Genomic DNA, 21,115 nt, shown 5'->3' on the forward strand with positions numbered 1-21,115 from the left:
CCCGGGGGCGGGCCGGGGGGGGAAATTGGGGGAAAAGGGGGGTTTTTGGGTTTTCCTTGGGGGGGGGGGGGGGGGGGGGGTTTTTTTTTTTTCCCCCCCCCCCCAAAAGGGGTTTTGGGGGCCCAAAGGTTTTTTTTTTTAAAAAAAAAAAAAACCCCCCCCCCCCCCCCAAAAAAAAAGGGGGGGGGGGTTTTTCCCCCTTTAAATTTTTTTTTTTTCCCCCCTTTTTTTTAAAAAAAATTTTTGGGGTTTTTTTCCCCCTTTTTGGTTTTTTTTTTAAAAAAACCCCCCCTTTTTTCCCCCGGGGGCCCCCCCCGGGGCCCCCCCAAAAAAAAACCCCCCCAAACCCGGGAACTTTAACAATTGGGAAAAAAAACCCCATGTGAGTGCAGCGGTTCATTTTAATTTTGCGTCAAGGGCGGATTTAAAGTGGGGGGGAGGGTGAGGAATGGGGAGACAAGCCTCTTTGATCCTGAAAATTAGGCAAAGGCAACACCTTGCCCCTGAAAGTGGGCAAAAAGCGCCACCCCCCCCCCCGGACAATTCTGGATCCGCCCTTGTTTTTTGCGTGATTCCATTTTTCTAAACTCTATTTTTAATGTTGATGAATTTTTATCGCTCGCCTTTCATTTGATACTGTTTACTTGCAGCTACTTTGCCTCCTGCTGTTCCTGAAATCGCTGGCGATGACGTGCCTCTCAGACCACATGCCTTGGTTGTCCACTCGTACAAAGTCCCGACGTTCTGTGACTTTTGTGCTGAAATGCTGTTTGGTTTGGTCAGACAGGGCTTAAAATGTGAAGGTGAGCTAAATTAGGCCAAACTTCTTTATTTATTTCTCAATTGATTCTCAGTCATATCATGACTACCATTGAATGTGCATTTAATCTTGTAATTTCTTTCAGGTTGTGGACAAAACTATCACAAGAGGTGCATAATAAAAATACCCAACAACTGTTCTTACGCTATTCTGGACATTGGAGAGCAAAGGCGCCGTAGATCATCAACGTTGCAAGTTCCTCATAGTCCCTCAGAAACTGGTTCCACCTCCTCACTGACTTCAGTCTCTGATGAATCAAGTGGAATGGTAAGTCACCTAATTTCCTGCAATGGAACTTGTTGTTACATTGTAAGTGCTAATGTTTGCCTTTGATTGCAGCAAAGCTTAATGCAGCAACTTGGGGCAGTTACCTTATCCGTACCAAAACAAAGCAGGTCCCCTTCCCTTGGTGGCAGACCCCCTTGGGTGGAGAAGGAAATGGCTGCAAGGTGCCCCATTCCACACACCTTCCTGGTTCATAGCTACATTCGCCCCACTCTGTGCCAGATCTGCAAGAAGTTATTGAAGGGTTTATTTAAACAAGGCCTCCAATGCAAGGATTGCCACTACAATGTGCACAAGAAATGTGTTGAAAAAGTTCCCAAAGACTGCCCGGGTGAAAGCGTAAAAGAAGGAGGTATGGATATAAGAGGACTTTTTAACTTTAAATTTTGACAAAGAAAAATGATACATGTACTTCTTCTGTGCATTAAATTTTCAGGAGAGTATCCAGACAGTGGAATGGGGAGCGAGCCAGACCGTGAAAGTAGCAGGGACGGAGTTGAAGAGGACAGCGATGCAGAAAATGACGACACTGGATCTGCTTCGCCCAGTGATGCAGGGCAGAGTTCTGCCGCAGAGTCCCCAAATGCCAATGGACGCTATGTTGTTAGTATTGACACAGTGACTTGAGATTCAAAAAGACAGTAGTTAAAAATATATTATCGCATTTTTTTTTTCTCATCAGGATCTTATGACTGGAGAGGAAGATGGTGATGGTCAGCGGCCTAGGCCAGCAACGTAAGGCCCTCAAAACTGAATAAAAGGAATGCTCCTTTGCTTGTTGAGTTATTTTTAATTTAATTTCAAAATTTTCAGGTCATCTCCAAGTAACAACATTCCCCTCATGAGAATTGTCCAATCAGTTAAGCACACAAAACGGCGTGGATCTAAAGTCATTAAGGAGGGATGGATGGTGCATTTCACTAATAAAGATCGCACGGTAATTATAATTTATTTGCATTATTCTTTGTCGTTCCATTTTCAGGCTTTACCACTTATTTAAATCTAATCATATTTATTCCTTACAGAGAAAAAGACATTACTGGAGACTTGACAGTAAGGCTATTACTTTGTTTCAAAGTGACACAGGGACAAAGTATTATCGAGAAATTTCATTGGCAGAAATTTTATCTATTGAAACTGCTAAATGTCTTCAAGGGGGTATGTACATATTTACTACATGTCCTTTCTTGATTCAAGAACTTTCAATACTGAAAGTACTGTATATGAAACCTTTTTATAGATGCTATGCACTGCTTTGAGTTGCACACCTCTACAACATCATATTATGTTGGAGAAGATACAATGTATGCTCAAAATGCTCGAGATATACCAGCAGCAGAAAGTGGTGTAGGAGCCCACATTTCGAAAAGCTGGGAAACAAGTATTCGTCAAGCTTTGATGCCTGTCCTTTCAAACACAAGTAAGATTTGTTTGTTTATTTTAACTTTTGATTCATGCAAGGAAATTCTATACCTATGCGTGCATTCAATAATAATACATTAAATATTAAATACATAAATATTCTGTGTAGAAGCAGACAGTCCAACTGGAGAAGCCGAGCAGTTGGAGGAAAGCGGACCCGCTGATATCAGTCAACTTTATCAGATTTTCCCTGACGAAGTGCTTGGGTCTGGCCAGTTTGGTACCGTTTATGGTGGTAAGTGCTTCGAAAAGAGCCAAATTAACTTTGATATTGAATAGAACCTAATTGGTCTTTTGCTGTCTTCCAGGGGTTCACAGAAAATCCAGTCGCACTGTAGCCATAAAAGTCATAGATAAACTACGTTTCCCAACAAAGCAAGAGGCTCAGTTAAAAAATGAAGTTTCAATCCTTCAAAATCTTTCTCATGCCAGTGTTGTCAATTTGGAAGGGATGTTTGAGACTCCAGAGCGCATTTTTGTTGTAATGGAAAAGTTGAGGGGCGATATGCTGGAAATGATCCTCTCAAGTGAAAAAGGTCGTCTGAGTGAAAGGATTACAAAATTCCTCATAACACAGGTAAAGAGTATTGTGGTTTCCATCTCCGAAATATGTTAACATCCGTAAACATACCTGTTTCCTAAGGTGGCATTTTCCTTTCACAGATATTGGTGGCACTTAAATATTTGCACAGTAAAAACATTGTGCATTGCGATTTGAAACCAGAAAATGTACTTTTAAGTTCAGATGGAAGCTTTCCTCAAGTAAAGCTTTGTGACTTTGGTTTTGCAAGAATCATAGGAGAAAAATCATTCCGGCGGTCTGTTGTCGGAACGCCAGCGTATCTTGGTTAGTTCTTATCACACACAAACAACTGAAGTTTTAAGTAATTTGCATTCTGTTTCTTATTCCATTTATATTTGTATAAACCTCTCATTTTAGCCCCTGAAGTGCTGAGGAACAAAGGCTACAACCGGTCCTTGGACATGTGGAGTGTGGGCGTGATTGTGTATGTCAGTCTAAGTGGCACTTTTCCATTTAATGAAGATGAAGACATCAATGATCAAATTCAAAATGCTGCTTTCATGTATCCCCCCAAACCATGGAAAGAAATATCATCAGATGGTGAGTTATTGTTTCCATAATTTTTGTATTTTTATGTTTGCCACTTTTTACAGTATATTAATTAAATTTGAATTTTCCTCCAGCTATTGATCTTATTAATAACCTACTTCAAGTTAAACAAAGAAAACGCTACACAGTGGACAAGTCACTCCTTCATGTTTGGTTGCAGGTGAGTTCTTTTTTCCTAACTTTTTCCTGCACTTTTGCCTTTTCTCCATAGCTTGTCTTGAATGAAAATTTTTGGTTTCCAGGATTATCAAACTTGGTGTGACCTAAGGGATCTAGAAGGCCAAGTTGGCTACCGATACCTTACACATGAGTCTGATGATGCCCGCTGGGATGCACTGCGACAGGAGCGAGACAAGGACTGACTGTGGTCACAAGCACTCCCAGCAGTTCATCACTCCCCCCAGCTGAAACCAGTGGGCTGTTTGGCAGTGCTCCGTAAACCCTGGAGATGGCGACGTCGTTCCCCTGTTGTGTTTGCAATGGAATCTGAAATGCCTCCCTCCAACCTCACATCAGGGAAACGTAAACTTCAGATATTAAAAGATTTACCTCCAAATAATTCTTCAAAGGAATGTAATTCATTGCATCCTACAGTTGTAGTGTGTAGTTCACTTACACCAAATATTCCAGTGGGTTTGGCTAGTACCAACAAAATGAGGCCAAATAAATTATCTGTAAATATAGTAAATCAGAACAGGAAGAAATATGTTAACAGTTTCCATTATTCTCAGATTTCTGGGTTAACGCCCACATCACCCTTTGATATTAATGATACTCAATGTCAGGAGCACTTTTGAGGATTTAATTCTGATGTTTTTAGTATTGTAGACTGAATTTGTGAATATTCTGTTTTTCATTTGTGTTATGAATTTTAATTTGTAATTCGTTGATTCATTCCTTTATTTAAAAAAAATAAAATATGGTGAGCTAATGTTGATTAGTTTTGTAAGTATCTGTGATAACGTAATGCTGATACTTAATGATGTTTCTCCAAAGTGCATGGATTCAATAATGACTTTTGACTGCTGGCATATTAGAGCTAGATTAGTGCACAATTACTTTAAAAGCCAATTGAGAGATTACTTTAGTATTTCGCTTAAGATAAAATGTGTTCTCATTTCCATGCTTCTTGTTATCACAAAAGTAATTACTTAAGAAATAAAGAAATAAATACTATGACAATTTAGAATCTCTGAACAAAATTTAGTGTAATTTTATCCAAGTTGTATTCACTCCTTTATCCATCCATCCATCCATCCATCCATCCATCCTCCAGTCACTCCTTCACACATACAATTTTAGCTACAGAAAATCCCAACCCAACCAACAAGACTGTCTTCAGCTTCAATCATTTTCTTCTTGCCACCACATGGTCTTTCAGAATCTTTGAATTTTCATGGCAGTTGGATCAGCAATCAAATTCATCACATCAAATCCACCATCATGTACTGCATTGGGTCTTTAGATTTGAATAATAAATAGTAAGTGACATAAAGATTTTAATGTTGCCAATGATTTCACATGAACGTCACTGAGCCAATCGTTTAGGCTTCAATTCTAAGCTCTTTCTCTTCTTTGGTTGATCAGTATCACTTTTTGTTTCTTTACGAGCTTCTTTACTTTCAGCATTGCTCCTTTGTCCTTTTCCTTCTGGAGACCTATTTCCTTTGTAGGCCTTGAACATTTTTTCTGGTATCTTCCCCATTTTATTTAGAGCCATTATAAATTCATGACGAGTCTCCCTATTCAGCCCAAAGTCTTCAGGTGTAAATTCCTTCTCTGCAGAACCAGGAAGACGCATAAGCTCAACTAAGAACACATTTCTGTAATAAGATCTTCTTAAAACAGATGCCTCTAGCACTGGCTTCATTATTTCTTTATTGCCCTGGAAATGTTGGAGAACCCGCACAATATCTCTCTGTTTGGAATCCTGTAAACAACAAACAAAAAAAGAGGTGACACTAGATACATAATTGACAAATGATGAAGACACCTACACAGAAACATACCAGTCCAGAAACTGCATCTCTACTGCTATCAGCAAAAAGGCCCGTCAACTCTGCAGATTCATTAAGATCAGCCAAACGAGTCCGAGCTAGCACTGCATAGTCGTGGAGAAGCGAATGACAAGACATGGGTGCTTGTGGAACCTGCGTAGCAAAAGAAGCAATTAGATCCTGGCATCTGAAATTAAGTTTGAAGGAAAGGAGATTTAAAACAATACCTTATTAATGTGGACTCGCAAATTTTCAGCAGATTCAACTGGCACTATTGTAGTCAGCAGCTGCAAAAGTGATTGAAATTGTACTGTATTCTTTGCTGTAGTTGAATTTGGTCCAAAGTTTTCGCTGAACCACAAACTATATGAACCAAAATTATTGCTATCACAGCTGCAGCATTGGCGGGCAATAAGAAATCCAGCAGATAATTCAGTCTGACGTCCCCCTTCAAGACCAACTTGAATAAGCTCATCTGTCAGCTCTAAAATTGAAAAACATTGATTCAAACTTTTGGTAACAATGATAAAATACACAACTTATAAATCATCATGTCTTACTTCTCAAATCATCACAGCATTCAGGCTTTTCAGATAAAAGCACTGCAATGAGACTGAAAATAATTTTCCAGTTAACTGTAGGACGTACCACAGCTACACCTAATTGATTTAGAATCTTTTCTGCACCTAATCCGCTCACAATCTGAAAATGTTGGATCAATTAAAATTATCACTTCTAGAGTCAACCGATACAGAAGTGTAGGAATAGTTCACACAAACCAATGATAGCAAATCTTTGAAAAAGTGTCCCACACTACTTAGAGAACATTTTTCTTGCATGGCCACAGCTCCTGTAAGAGTTTGGTCAAAGTGTGAAGGCTGTTCGCCCAGAAGACGCAGAAGGTGGGCGCATACAAACTGTTCCATTGCTTCCCCTCCACAAGACCACAGATCAGAAGATCTCAAATAGGAAAAGTCAAAAAACTCTATGGTGCTCTCCGTTGAAGTAGAGGTGGCACATTGCTCAGGTAGGGATAGGGACATCGCCAAATCCACAATCTAAAACAAAAACAAAATCAGAATGTGTAACACACTGCTATATTTAGATGCCTGTACTTAATTTACTGTTTTAAAGCTCACATCATCAGCACATTTCTTTAAAATGGACGCACAAATAGTAGCTAGCTGTAAATTGAGTGACCTTGATTGGCTTGCTACAAGAAGCGAAGCAAATGTATCTTTGACCACAGTGGCATATTCAGGAGAATCTTCTGAGTTGGATAAAAACCAGATGATGGCATCTGACACCAACTTTTCTTCACCATGACCAATTTTTCTGTGAGAGATGAAAAAAAGGGAGTAAACCACATCCATCACCTTTTGAAATTGTATGGAAAAAGCTACAAAACATTCCATATTAAATAAATTCAAATATTTCAGCTCAGGCTCACCTACAAACATATGATGAAAGTTGTAAAATTTCAGCATTATGTAGTTTCCAAACTAACAGAAGAGGTATATTTACCTATAAGAAATCAAAAGAACCTTCAAGCGTTCATTAATTTAGATGGCACTTCGGGAATTTAGAGTAAGTATTACCTCTATATTAATGAGAGCCTTCGCCAAATCAGTCTTATATAAAAAATTGTCCGACAAAAGGTTTTTGGCATCATCAATTATAGCCTCACAGGCAGCTAATGAGTCATTGGAGGGAACAGCAAAGGGTCGCTTGCTATTGCGGGACGCATCATGAAGAGTGTTCACACAACGACAAACGAGCAGATCAGCCGAAGACACCTGAAAAACAACATTCTCTTAACAATAATGATAGGAAAGTTAAATCATATTTGTATGGAAGGTGAGGAAGCTAAAACGATAATTCCAACAAACCTCAGGAAAAGTACTGTCTCGTTCTTTAAGATCAGCCAACTTCTGTGTCAAAAGCTCCCAGGCATCATTTGCATCGAGTGGAATTCTTGGTTTGCAGCGAATAGCTAGGCAAATTGAAAAGACGAGTTTAATTTATTACAAATGTGAAAGATGTGTATGTCAGTCAAAATAAATTACACAAACCAATCTGTCCACTTACTTAAAAAATCGCTTAGGTCATCCATGCTCGTGAGACGAAGAGTCATTTGATTCGTCCAGTTATGACGAACAAGTATAGCGTCAACATCAAAAATTAAGATGATGAAAGGATAAATAACCAACAGAACGAGAACGATCAGCTGTTTGTTGTTTGTCCCCCCACCACACAAACTGACCGGCAAGCGCGGGAGGGGGAGGGGAGGGAGGGAAACGGACCGTCATTTGTTTCACGCGCAGCGCGCGCCTTTTTGACGTGCGAAGGAGATGCCAGATGCCAGTCCCAGGCGCCACCGGTGGATCTGTGTTTCTTGGATGATTCCGCTCTGGACCACAGACAAACATACACTTTTTCTGAGGAGCAGAGACTTAGCTGTCACTGGCAATTGGAACATTTTCCGTCAGTCGTTGCGTTGGGTTGGGGTTGGGGTGGACCTAGGCTGTAGCGCCTGTCAGATAGGCTACCCACCCAGTCCACGACACACCGATGTGGGGACGGTGGCCTACCCTCATCATGACAGGCGGCCGGCGACGAAGACTCCTTTCGCCGCCCTGTCTCTTTCGCACTCATGGGCAGTTTCGGAGGGGTGCAAGAGAGACAGAGCGCCGAAAAGATCGAGGGGTTACCCACTCCGGGAATCGTGTGTACACTCAGTCCGGGAATCGTTCGTAATTTGCCCAAAATTTTATCGAAAATATTAAAAGTTTCAATGGAGAGGGATATGTAATAGACACAAAACACTCAAAAGCTACACAAAACACTCAAAAGCTACACAAAACACTCAAAAGCTACACAAAACACTCAAAAGCTAAGAAAAATCTTCTAAAACCTTTCTATTTATGCAAGATTTGTTCAGGAATCCCGGGAATCCGGAATCGTGTGTACGCCCAATTATCGAGTGGGTAACCCCTAGGAAAAGATCCATCGGAAGCACTAGGACTAGGCAGGCATACCGTCGCGTCTCATTCAACACCAGCGTCCCCACTCTGTTCAGCGTGCGATGCGAGATTTCTGGACAAACTATCTTTGCACCTCACAAAAGGCAAGCTTAGCAAAGCGGTCTTGCGATGGACAGGCCGGGGAGGCCGGGTAGGTAGAGAGGGGTCAAGGAGGGAGGGGGAGCTTGTGGGGAGTGGCGCGGCGGCGCGGCGTGGCGGCGCGGCGGTCCTGGCGGGCCAGCCGTCTGATTCCGAACACTGCTTCGTCACTCTGTCTCTCTCGCACCCCTACGGAACGCCCCATGAGTGCGAGAGAGACAGAGCGACGAAAGCAGTGTTCGGAATCAGACGGCAGAGTGACGACGAAGCTAGCTGGCACATTAAAGTGTCTTGTATTCTTCTGTTCTGCTAAATTCAATGTGTAATGCAAGACTACAACCAACACTTGGGAATTTGGAAGGTTCATAGAAGGCAAAGCGAGAATCTGTTGCCGGACGTTTATTTCTTTACATCAAGTCGGTGGGAGCGTGCCTCAAGGTGCGGTGGTGTGCAGGCGGCCTGCCCCGACAGTCTGCCGCGCCGGCCTACGCGTCGAGCACCTCGACGTCACCCTGGTTGACGGGCTCGCCGGCGGGGACGGGGTTGGTGCCGGGCCGAGCGGGGCGGCGGGCCGGGCCGGCTCCCTGCTGGGGGGCGACGGCCACAGGGGCGGGCGCGGGCCCCACCACGAAGTACGTGACGGTGGGCACGCCGTTGAAGTTCCTGGAGAAGTACTGCGTGCTGGAGGACAGCGGCGCGGCCTCGGGGGCCACCGCGAACACGGCGGCGGCGGGCGCGGCGGGGGCCTCCGGGGCGACGGCCACGAAGCGGGCAGCAGAGCCGTCGGCGTTGACGGTGACGATGCGGCCGGCGGGGGCGGCGGCGGGGGCGGCGGCGGGGACGGCGAACGCCTCGGGGGCGTAGTAGCGGACGGCGGCGGGCTGGGCCTCGGCCACCACGACGCGGGCAGGGGCCGCCGGGGCGTTGGTCACCACGAACCTGGCGGGGGCAGCGGGGGCGGCGGGGGCCGCGATGAGCGGCGCGGCGACGGGCTGCTGCTGTTCAAGAGCCACCGTCGTGATGCCGTTGTAGGTCCTCGCCACGTACTGCTGCTGCACCTGCTGAACCGGGGCGGCGGGGGCGGTGTAGGCGAGCAGGGCGGCGGCGGGGGCGCTCAGGGCGGGGGCGGCGCGCTGCGAACCCACCACCAGGGGGGCGGCGACGTACGCCAGCTCGGGGGCCGTGGGGGCGGCGACGGCGACCCGGCGGAAGGGGGCCTCCGGCTCGGCCAGCACCGCGGCGGCGGAGAGGAGAACCTGAGCAGACGCCGAGAGGCGAGGCCAGCGGTTTTAGCAGTGTCACTGTGTGCCAAACTTCCTGGTGCGGAGTAATGTTCCACACTCCTATGGGGTTTTCAATCTCCACACTTCGAGTAGCTCACAGACTCCTATCTCTTGGCGTGGTGCAAACGTGGAGACACGGGTGAAGAACATCGCACTCTTGAGGAGTGGAGACTGCCAACTCTGCACTTCCAAGCGCGGAGAGGGCAAATTCCGCACCTCCGCACTCCACTCGGTTTCACAGTGTGCTCACCAGGCTGAAGATCATCATGTTGCTGCTGCGGTGCTGCGCTTGCCGCTGCTTCGGTGGCTGGTGTCGAAGTGACGAAATCCATCTGCGCCTCACAATATATACTCGGCGAGTTGGTCCTCGTTGGCCGGGGGCCGCCCCTGCTGGTCCCTGCGCGTCCCCCGCCGCCCCGCCCCCGGCCCCTCAGCATGGCGATGCACGCGGTGCACGTAGAGCCTGACCTCCGCGGCTGCCAGCAGACTCATTCCGAGAGTCGTTCTCGTCGCTCTGCCTCTCTCGCGCTCACGCGGCGTCCCGTATAGGGTTGAGAGAGACAGAGCGACGAAAACGACTCTCAGACTCAGTCTGCAGGACTTGACTCGGACGGCGAGCCTTTGCGGGACCTCTGGGCCATCCTCTGCATCCTCCCCCGCCAAGGGCCGATCCAGAGACGGGGGGGGGGGGGCATGTGGCACTAGTTTCCTGCCTGTCAGAGTACGACTCGGGGTACGACTTAATTCCTAACTTTCCGGCGGCCTCGTCCGTTCAAGGCGGGGGGCATCGTCCCTCCCCCTCCCCCGGCCTGGATCCGCGCCTGGCATAGACGCAGCGCGCACACAGTGCCAGCCCGCCAGGTCACTAGCCGCAATTTTATTTTCTAATTTTCTCAGTTTTTCGTACACTATTAAAAAAGGCGCACATTTCAAGGAAAAAGGCACTGCTAGACCGTACCTCACGGTGTACAGAACAACTGTACCCAAAAACCGTGCTCCCCATAAGAGCCCATGTTACGATAAACCGTACTCCGTACCCCTAAAGCCGCACTGTGGAACCGGGCAAATTATCTACCAGACTGTGCCTGTACCTTTTCACGTGGATTTTTTCTACTGTGTACACCGTCACTTGACCGGAAAATCCGAAAAACTTTCCCTTTACTCCTCCCCTAACCCCCAACATGAACATAACACTGTCATGACAGGCTACACTAGGAATTATCCTATGCCAATTCGGTGAAAGGCATCAATTACTCGACAAAGACCCTTCCCAGATTGTGTATTCCTCTTGGTTCGTTCAAAGCACTGGCAGTTTGCGCAGCGTGTGTGTATGCAGGGGTGTGTAGTGTTGGTGTGTGAGTGTGTGTGTGTGAGAGAGAGAGAGAGAGAGAGAGAGAGAGAGAGAGAGAGAGAAAGAGAGAGAGTAGTGGTCGTGGTGATTGGGGGGGGGTAAAAGAACTCCCCGCACGTGCCAAGCTACGGCGTGTGTGGGTCCCTAATCACCTCACAATACTTTGATGCCCGACAAGCCAACACACAGCAAACTGAATTTTCAGCTCCTCCACTGCACTACAAACCTAAATGTCTACTAAGTACACACTTACAAATGCATGCTTGCAAGTACACACAAACGCATGCTTGGCCAAGTATACACTTACAAATGCATGCTTGCAAGTACATACTTATAAACGCATGCTTGACGCCGTATAACTCCATGCGTAAAGCATGCGTTTATAAGTGTGTACTTGCAAGCATGCATTTGTAAGCGTGTGCTTAGTAGACAGTTAGGTTTGTAGTGTGGGTCTCAGCGGGTCTGCTTTGAACGTCCGTTTCCAAGCATCGAGCGCTGCAAATTGCTATGCCACCCAGAGGGCATAAAGGAAGGGGACGCACCGCCTTCGTCATTGCGTACAGGATGTCAACGGTGACACTTTTTCAAACAACCCCCTTCCTGACGGCGCTGCTTTTGCTAGAGGGAAACGATTTCGCAGTCAAGATTACAGAGAATTCGCTCGCTGGCCGGCTGGAGGAGAAGTGTTGACGTGCGCAGTGGAGGTGCCACACTCCAGGATGGCCGGCGACGCCACGTGCTCGGCCTTGGCCTTGTCCGTCGCGGTGCTGTTGGTTCCATCCGGGGCGCTTCTTGCTGCCTCCGGCTTGTCTTTGCCGAAGAGCAGGCCCGCAACCGCGGACAGCGAGGCGCGGTTCATCCACAGCCTGCTCAAGCCCGCCCTGCTGCGCACCGGGCCCTTCCCGCCACACTTGGTCGTCATGGGGACGCCGCGGTGGCTGGACGCGTTCCTTGGCCTGCAGCAGGCCGCGTCCGTGCTGCTGCAGCCCAGGCCGACCGGGCCGTGGCCGTCCCCGAGGACACTAGTCCTTCTTTCCTTGCCGAGTACAGTCCTCGTGATCGCCGAAAACAAACCCACTGACCTGGTGGCTGCGCTGATGACCATCGAAGTAGCCTGTGCAAGCCGCATTGTACTCTGGACGTCTTATAACGCAACGTGGACACAGCAAGATATGGATGAAATAAGCTCCACTGCCGCGACACGGCTTCATGTTGACGCACCCGCTACGCTCATTGTCGGAGCCGCTGGCTACGGTTCCGCCGTGTACACGTGCTACGGCGCGCTCACGAAGAACCACACGAAAGGGACAGCCAGCAGCCCAGGCGGAGGCTGTGTGTCGGGGGTGGAGCAGCGGTTCCTCCAACCGTGCCACTCTTTCCGCAACGCGCTGACTGCCGGCACGGTTATTTACTACGATAAGCAGAACGCCTTTTACCACACGGTAATGAAAAGGTACGTTGAGGCTGTTATTCGCACGACGGAAACCCCGGTGCACATAAAACACACGGACTGGCTCCGAATTATCACGATGTGCCAGTTCGACATCATGAGCTTAGCCGACCCAGTGCGGCTTGTGAAGGGTACCAAATTTGACCCGTTTCCATGGGCTATGGACAAACTGGTGGTGCTGGTACCCTCCGGGATGGGCAATGGCAGCTGCCTCGCCGACAGCGTCGCCAAAGAATTCTCTGCACCACTCTGGGTCGCTTTGGCGCTGGCACTCCTCGGAGTTGCGACCGCGTTGCTGCTGCTGGGCGGGCGCTCCACGGCCTTCCTGGACGCCCTGGCCCCTCTCGTGGGGCAGGCTGGGTCGCTGGTCGGCAGGGACGCGCGCCGCCCGTTGCTGGGCAGCTGGCTGCTTGTCTGCGTCGTGCTGTCGTCCGCCTACACTGGCAAGCTCCTGTCCCAGCTCTTCATGAGATGTGATTCTCATGAGATCCAAACTCTGGAAGAACTGGCGGAACGCAATTTAACAATTTACGCGTCACTTGGAATCATGAACCAGGCCCAATCCGTGTTGACCAACAATGTTAATTTAATGTGGTCACGAGATTCAATGCAAGAGTACCTGGACGCCGTGGGGAACCGGACCGCCGCCATCACCATGGCGAAGTCTTCTCTTCCAATTCTTCTGCCGCAGCTGGAGACGTTAAAAAACATCCACCAGTTCACCGTTCCAGGAGAGTTCGGCACCACGCTGTTCATGGCCAAAAAGGGCTCTCGAATAAGAAGAAAACTGAAAACGGCTCTGGGTCGATTTCGAGCTGCTGGCATCACACCTGAGATTGTCAACCTGTTCCAGGAAGTAGGGGATACCCGCCTGTACTCCACTGAAAAGATACGGGCTGCTGCTCAGACCCCCAGCGTGACCCCTCTGGACCTGGCCCAGCTCCGGGTGTGCTTCGTGCTCCTGGCCGGCGGCCTCCTCGCAGCAAATGTCGCCTTCGTCGGCGAGCTCCTCGTGTTCCGACTGCAAAAGGGCGCCATTGTGATCAATTGTGCTGCAGCGGCAGAAACGCTGTCAACCAAGGCCGATAATGTTCAAACGATGATAGCCACGCCTTTATCGACTATTGAGCTCCACGAGTTGGATTCTCCGGAGATAACAATCCTAGCTCGCGATGGTGCTAGGAGATGAGGTGCTTGGCAACTATCCTTACTCCCACGGCATCCGGGTAACTATCTTTAAGGGGGGACATCACTCCAAAAACAGTGCTTTTGTAAAAACGTCATAAAAACCAAACGGAAAGAGGAAAATTGTTCATATTTTAACAGATAAAGCATAAAACAACACTAAGTCAATCCGCCAGGGCAGTACAGCGCTTTCGTTGAAAACACATTTTTGAGTGTTAGGTTAGACCATTTCGCACGGTTGCAGCGCTGGACGCCAAACGGTTTGACCTAGAACATTGAAATTTGGTGACAGCCTTCCTGAGATGTCTGGCTATGGTGGGTACCGCAATCACATTTCAAAAATCATTTAAAGTTGAATTTGTTACATGCCAAAAATAATTGTTCAATTTTTTGGGTCAAAATTGTTCAATTTTGAACGTTAAAAAAATAATAAAAATTGACCAAATCAAAATATTTTGCTACCCACCATAGCGGCATGTCGAAGGAGCTTCCATGCTAAATCTCCCCGCTGTAGCTCAAAAACTGCGCCCTAGAGGCCTGCAACCGTTTGCAATTTCATGTTCCGAGAAAAACGCGATCAAAGTTGGGGAAACTGGGCTTTTCCCCTATGCATGTTTGCGGCGCACAACCTACTAAAACTGCAATTTTTTGAATTCCGGAATTCGGTTTTCACCATTCGACGCAGAAAGGAATGGTCCATAATATAAACTAATTAAAAAAAGTTGCAATTTTTGATCATTTTGGAGTGATGTCCCCCCTTAACTTCGTAAACTTTGTGCGACAGTTAAGATGGTTCACCATCACGCCGGCGAGGAAGGATAGTCTCTTGCCGCCCAGAAGGGATGGGATTGCTTGGCTGGGACAGCTCGAAATTTATTGTTGGTTCTTTGCAAGTTAACAAGAGCGCTGACCATCAAACGCATGGGTATGATGCTAGTGCACAAGGAGAAAAAGAAAGCCAGGCTTTTCAACAGACGTAGCAAACTAAAAACCAACACGTTCGGATTCGCGACCTTCTGACGAACTTGACCACTCTTCCTGCTGAATTGTTGTAAACTTCGCTGGAACGGAAGGTATTATGTGGAGAAAAGTCGATACTGTTCAAATGGGTGATGGCCCATTCCGCCTTTATCGGCCATCTTTGCAATGCAAATTGCTAGTCCTTCAAATAGAACATCGATCAGCCATGCCATTCAATAAGACTCAAAGGAATGGCCATCGTCTGCAGTCGTCGGGGCGTTTCGCGAGCTCAGAAAAGGAGGTCAGAAGGCACGTAAGCCGTGCTTCAAAAGAGAAGCCCTACGCCGAGCGGCGCAGTAGACAGGATGGCTCGCCCTCGTGAAGTCATGTGTTTGGCCATGCTCGTCGGGGTGATGATGTTGGTCCCCTCCGAATCGCTCCCTAGAAACTGGGACTCCATTTCGCAAAGGAACAAGACAGTGGACAGCGAGGCGCGGTACATCCTCGACTTGCTCCAGCCGGCCCTACTGCGCACCGGGCCGTTCTCTCCCCAACTGGTGTTCGTTGGGACGCCGCGGTGGCTTGACGCGTTCCTGGGCTTGCAGCAAACGGCATCCCTGCTGCTGCTACCCAGGCCGAAAGGGCCCTGGCCCTCTTCAAGAACTCAAGTCATCCTCTCCTTGCCGAGCACAGTCCTTGTGGCTGCCGAAGACAAATCTTCTGGCCTACTATCCACGCTGGTAAGCGTGGATGATTACATTCCATGCCGGACTCTACTGTGGACTTCTTCTGAGGCAGCCCGGACACAGCAAGTTTTGGACGAGGTCAATCTGTTCCCTTATGTACATACAATGCTCCTTGTCGGAGACGCTATCCACGGTTCCCCCATGTACACGTGCAATCCCCGGCTCATGACAAGAGACCTCAAGTCGAAAGCTGTTTCACAGAAGGGCTGTGAGCCAGGAACAAAGCCGTTCTTCCCGCCATGCTACGTTTCAAGCAACATGTCGAGGACCGGAATAATGTATTATCCTGATGACCAGAAAGGTTTGTACCACACTATGTTCACAAGGTACATTAAAACAGTTTTTACGAAGATAGACATCCAGCTGCTCAGTAAAAACAAGGGCTGGCTGATGGCCCTCCTGCTGTGTGAGTCGGACGTGCTGAGTATATCAAACCCAGTGCAGCTTTTGGGGGCATCCGTATTCGACCCGTTTCCGTGGGGCATGGACAGACTGGTGCTGCTGGTGCCCTCCGGGATGGGGAAAGGCAACTGCCTTGTAGACAGCGTCACCCGAGAATTCACTGCCCCACTCTGGGTGGCCACAGCGTTGTCCTTCGTCGCAGTGGCCACCGGGTTGCTGCTGCTGGGCGCGCGCTCCACGGCCTTTCTGGACGCCCTGGCTCCTCTGGTAGGGCAGGGCGGACCGCCGGTACGAGGAGCGCGTCGCCCGTTGCTGGGCAGCTGGCTGCTTGTCTGCGTCGTCCTGTCGTCAAGTTACACCGGAAATCTCCTGTCCCAGCTCTTTGGCAGGTGCGATTCTCAAGAGATCCAAACTCTAGAGGAGCTGGCGGAAACTAAGCTGGCAATTCACATGCAATTTGGAATATCTTTCAAGGATCAATCCCTTAAACCCGGACGTGTCAATACGATGCAATTACGGGACTTAATGCGAGAGTACCTGGGCGCCGTCACGAATCGCAGCGCCGCCATTGCTTTGAGGGAGTCCTCTCTCCCGTTTCTCGTTCCGCAGCTTCAGAAGTTGGAAGGCATTTACAAGTTCACCGTACCAGGCCAATTCAGCGACACCATGTTCCTGGCCAAGAAGGGCTCTCCCCAGGGAAGAAGACTTCGGACGACTTTGGGCCGATTTCGAGCTGCCGGCATCACACCTGAGATGGTCAACCGGTTCCAGGAAGTAGGGGACATCCGCCTGTACTTGGGTGAAAAGCTTCGGGCTGCCCAGACGCCGGCCGTAGCCCCGCTGGACCTTCCCCAACTCCGGGTGTGTTTCGTGGTGCTGGCCGGTGGCCTCCTCGCTGCAACAGTTGCCTTCGTCGGTGAGGTCCTGGTGTTCCGTTTTCAAATGCTGCACAAATGAATGGGGCAAAGCCGGCAAAGCTCGCATCACTGTTCCGTCCTTTCATGTTCCATCCCCTGCCGACACACTGACTTCCGCCCATCGCCCTACGACCACTCGTTCATAAGCCACCCCTCTTGGGGCTAAAGGTGTGGATTAAAACAGGGGGATGAAACTCGGAAAATCACTTCTGTACTGGTTGACACTTTCTCTAAGCAGATTTGGTCAAAGTGAATTTTTTAAGCCCCTTTCCGACTGTTGTAAGGACATCATTTTGACAACTTTTTCCCCAAGAGAGCGTGTTACCCCTTTTGCAGATCGACTAGTCCCTTTTTAGATCTCCCAAACACGACATGGGCTTCGCTATCGCTAAACCAAAACTAATTTTCTTCGGTGTTTTCCCTTACATTTCCTGCAGTTTTGTTGTAAATTGTGCTATAGGGCATTGGTCCTTTGTCCACAGAGGACGGTCATGTTCAAACGTAGGAAAAGTTTATCGACCATGTGTTTGCCAGTGGCGTGCGAGGGAGGAGTCAGCCCCCTTCTTTTGGGGACGAGACGGCCGCCAGAAAGGTAGGCAAATCGCGTAGCATTCCCACTTTGAGTAGACAAACAGCATGGCCTGTCCGCCCTTTTCAAACTACTCCGCAAGTCACTGGTGATTGCTACAAATTGCTACTCCTTTTCACTGCCCATTCAGTCGCAGTCGGTCGACGTTGTGGCAGTCAAAGCTGAAAGGCTCTTCGACCGGGCATTGCGAGCTAAAGTCGTCATCGCTACGCCTCAGTCGTGGCAAAGACTTCAGAATGGCAAGCCATCGCGGGCTCTGGAGCAGCGCCATCCTCGTGATGGTGATGTTGGTCCCCTCAGAATCGTTCACCGGCGTATTGGACCCCATTTCGCAGAAGAACAAGGCGGTGGACAGCGAGGCGCGCTACATCCACGACTTGCTCATCCCGGCCCTGCAGCGCACCGGGCCCTTCCTCCCTACACTGGTGATCGTGGGAACGCCGCGGTGGCTGGACGCGTTCCTGGGCCTGCAGCAAGCATCGTCCGTGCTGCTGCTCCCCAGAACAACTGGGCCGTGGCCGTCCCCGAGGACGCAGGTCATTCTCTCTCTACCTAGTACAGTCCTCGTGATTGCTGAAGACAAATCCTCTGACCTGGTAGCCACGCTGGGACGCATGGATAGATCCATTACAAGCCGAACACTTCTTTGGACTTCTGTTGAGGCAACCCGGACACATCAAGATCTGGCTGAAATCAGCTCAGCTGCTGCAGAGCGGCTGAGTGTTATCGCACAAGCAAAGCTCGTTATCGGAAACGCTGGCCACGTTTTTACCAAGTACTCGTGCTTTGGCACGCTCATGAAGACATACAAGAAAATAATGGGGGGCCCGGATGGTGGTTGTACTCTAGCAAATGAACCGTTCTACCCACCATGCTACTTCTTAGGCAACGCTTTGAAAAGCGGCGTATTCCTATCTTGGGATAAAAATACAACGTACCACACAATGTTAGCGAGGTACATTAAAACTGTCTTTCAAGAGATAGACATCCACATGTACATAAATGACAGAGACTGGTTCGCAAACTTTATGTTGTGTGAGTTCGATGTGACGAGCCCAACTAATCCTGTGCGGCTTGCAATAGCAACTAGATATGACTCTTTTCCGTGGGGTATGGAAAGGTTGGTGGTGCTGGTGCCGTCGGGGATGGGAAAGGGCAACTGCCTGGTTGACGGTGTCACCGCAGAATTCACCACACCGCTCTGGATTGCCGTTTCCCTCTCCTTCCTCGCAGTGGCCACCGGGTTACTGCTGCTGGGTGGGCGCTCCACGGCCTTCCTGGACGCCCTGGCCCCTCTAGTGTCGCAGGCTGGGTCGCCGGTCGGCAGGGATGCGCGCCGTCCGTTGCTGGGAAGCTGGCTGCTTGTCTGCGTCGTCCTGTCCTCAAGCTACACTGGGAAACTCCTGTCCCAGCTCTTTGTGGGGTGCGATTCTCATGAGATGCAAACTCTGGAAGAACTGGCGGAAAGCAATTTAACAGTGTACATGCAATTCGGAATCGCAGGCAGGACTGACAGTCCTCTGCCCGGACATGATAACGTTATGCAGGTTGGAGTGTCAATGCAACATTACTTGGACGCCGTGGCAAACCGAAGCGCCGCCATTGCAATTACGCGTTCTTCCCTCCCTGTTCTCTTTCCCCAGCTTGGGACGTTGAAAGGGATTCACCAGTTCACCTTACCTGGAGAGTTCAGCACCACCATTTTTATGGCCAAGAAGGGCTCTGCCAAAGGAAGAAAACTTAAGACGGCTTTGGGTCGATTTCAAGCTGCGGGCGTCTCTGCTGCCGTTGTCAACCTGTTCCAGGAAGTCACGGACACCCGCCTGTACTCAGGTGAAAGGCTGAGGCTTGCCAAGACACCCAGCGTGTCTCCGCTGGGCTTTGATGAGCTGAGGGTGTGCTTCGTGGTCCTGGCCGTCGGCCTCTTCGTTTCAACTGTTGCCTTTGTCGGCGAGCTCCTCGCGTTCCGTCTTCAAAGGCCGCAGGAATGCACAGCGTCCACTCAAACCTTTCGTTTCCGGACACTGAGTCCGCTCCATTTTTGCTAGCACTTCTGCGCCGATTGCGTAGAGAATCGGGAGGTACCTGCGGCCTCCTCACCCCCGCCCCCTCCACCGAAACAGTTTTTTCATCGTCTTTGAACAATTGTAGTGCACAATGGAGTAGGCGTTGCCTCCAAAGATCTTAGGTGAGCATCATTATCACGTAAAGTGATTGAGCGACGTTAAACTAACTTGGATAAGCAAGTGATTATAAACTCAGTTCGGTCAGGGCTTTTAAAGATCTGGATCTCTTAAATGGACGCCTTCTCATAGAATAATTCTGACTGTCAGTGCTGAACCAAGGAAGTCCTAACAGCCAGAGCAGATCCAAGACAACTCCAACAGTCAGTAACGATTCAGAATTATCCTATGTGCACATGACGAGAAAAACGGTCTTTTCCCCAAGTCCTCGACGCTCAGACACTTCATAAAAGTACTTGCCGAAGGGCTTGTTAAAAAGTTCCATCGTAATACAACAACCTAGACATTGTGTGTCAGGGATAACGGGATTAGCTGATTTGCAGTGAAGAAAGTTAGGGAACACAATTAGAAACTTTTGCAGTTTGCAGTGAGAATTGTTCTCAATCCATCCTTACAATTATTAGGTACTTGGATCAGCACTGGGCAGGGAATGTAAGGAGTTGTAGGGAATGGAGAGTTTGGTGGGTGCCTTCCGAGTCGCGCTGGCACATGCTCTCCGTTTCAGCAAAGTCGGATGACTTGCTTGCGTCGGGTACACTAAATAGTCGTTCCATACAAATTTCTTACGTGACCTTAAAATGTTTTCTTTTTAAGCAGATAAACTTTTTTTTACAAATCTGTACGTGATTTTGCACAAAAATAGAGGCGTATGAGCAGTTTTTTGGTACGAAGATTGTTCGGAAAGTTCAGCTGCACAAAAACTGTGACGTCTCGTGAAAATTACATTTATTTTGCACATAGGTTTACTGTAGCACTAAATTTGTAATGGTGAGTTTTGTTGTGGTTTTATAAGAAACTTGATTTTACTTAAGTGCGTTCAGTTAGTGACACGAGTTAACACTGAACCACTGGCATAGTACGATAGGATAGGAAAAAAAGGAGGAGAGATGAAGGCAGAGAGTGTGCATGTGCATGTTCATGAGGTCTTCATTTTGGTCACCACACTGAAATATCAAACGCTTGACTTTCGTTCCAATTGATGCAATTCGTTTGATGCCGTTTTCATCGCACAAAGTAATTATTAACTTTTTTTTTCAAAAAAGTGGTTTTTAGGCTAAATTATTTTAGCAGATGATACATTTCTGTCAGCATGCTTGTTTTCTCGTGCGGAGAGTACCGAGTTTCCGGCTGGCTAGGTAGTGGTTGCCTAGCAGCTTGCCTGTCTAGAAGATTATGAGCGAAGGGCCGCGGTGCGTGCGGCGCCGCCCCGC

The 21,115-nt window shown here is 48.6% G+C and overlaps 3 protein-coding genes across 3 annotated transcripts; 1 reads left to right on the forward strand and 2 right to left on the reverse strand.

Moving 5' to 3' along the window:
- Positions 1–620: 620 nt before the first annotated feature.
- Positions 621–4,845, forward strand: LOC117650661 (serine/threonine-protein kinase D3). The gene is made up of 14 exons (XM_034394221.1): positions 621–803; positions 906–1,087; positions 1,160–1,457; positions 1,542–1,708; positions 1,788–1,840; positions 1,919–2,042; positions 2,131–2,263; positions 2,346–2,525; positions 2,637–2,762; positions 2,836–3,104; positions 3,191–3,374; positions 3,468–3,650; positions 3,734–3,819; positions 3,902–4,845. The coding sequence occupies exons 1-14, from the start codon at positions 764–766 to the stop codon at positions 4,019–4,021; spliced, it is 2,145 nt and encodes a 714-aa protein (XP_034250112.1). The 5' UTR covers positions 621–763; the 3' UTR covers positions 4,022–4,845.
- Positions 4,846–5,141: 296 nt separating this feature from the next.
- Positions 5,142–7,921, reverse strand: LOC117650662 (Fanconi anemia group A protein homolog). Its single transcript, XM_034394223.1, has 10 exons — positions 7,745–7,921; positions 7,546–7,649; positions 7,255–7,452; positions 7,107–7,180; positions 6,796–6,991; positions 6,436–6,714; positions 6,217–6,358; positions 5,884–6,140; positions 5,669–5,809; positions 5,142–5,589 (listed from the first exon to the last, which is right to left on the reverse strand). The coding sequence occupies exons 1-10, from the start codon at positions 7,788–7,790 to the stop codon at positions 5,188–5,190; spliced, it is 1,839 nt and encodes a 612-aa protein (XP_034250114.1). The 5' UTR covers positions 7,791–7,921; the 3' UTR covers positions 5,142–5,187.
- Positions 7,922–9,162: 1,241 nt separating this feature from the next.
- Positions 9,163–10,365, reverse strand: LOC117650879 (transcription initiation factor TFIID subunit 4-like). The gene is made up of 2 exons (XM_034394501.1): positions 10,312–10,365; positions 9,163–10,034 (listed from the first exon to the last, which is right to left on the reverse strand). Exons 1-2 carry the CDS (start codon positions 10,327–10,329, stop codon positions 9,264–9,266), a joined length of 789 nt encoding a protein of 262 aa, XP_034250392.1. The 5' UTR covers positions 10,330–10,365; the 3' UTR covers positions 9,163–9,263.
- Between the last annotated feature and the right edge of the window lie 10,750 nt (positions 10,366–21,115).

Source organism: Thrips palmi, unplaced genomic scaffold (genome assembly GCF_012932325.1).
Source record: "Thrips palmi isolate BJ-2018 unplaced genomic scaffold, TpBJ-2018v1 HiC_scaffold_5, whole genome shotgun sequence".
NCBI lineage: Eukaryota > Metazoa > Arthropoda > Insecta > Thysanoptera > Thripidae > Thrips > Thrips palmi.

Bases quoted from the DNA above. Each gene is read 5' to 3' on its own strand.
- LOC117650661 (XM_034394221.1), top strand. From the start codon at position 764: ATGCTGTTTGGTTTGGTCAGACAGGGCTTAAAATGTGAAG. The intron at 2,043-2,130 runs GTAATTATAATT...TATTCCTTACAG, and splicing joins TCACTAATAAAGATCGCACG to AGAAAAAGACATTACTGGAG. The intron at 3,651-3,733 runs GTGAGTTATTGT...ATTTTCCTCCAG, and splicing joins GAAAGAAATATCATCAGATG to CTATTGATCTTATTAATAAC.
- LOC117650662 (XM_034394223.1), bottom strand. From the start codon at position 7,790: ATGACTCTTCGTCTCACGAGCATGGATGACCTAAGCGATTTTTTAA. The intron at 7,181-7,254 runs GTAATACTTACT...GATTTCTTATAG, and splicing joins AGGCTCTCATTAATATAGAG to GTAAATATACCTCTTCTGTT. The intron at 5,810-5,883 runs GTATTGTTTTAA...TTTGCTACGCAG, and splicing joins TGCGAGTCCACATTAATAAG to GTTCCACAAGCACCCATGTC.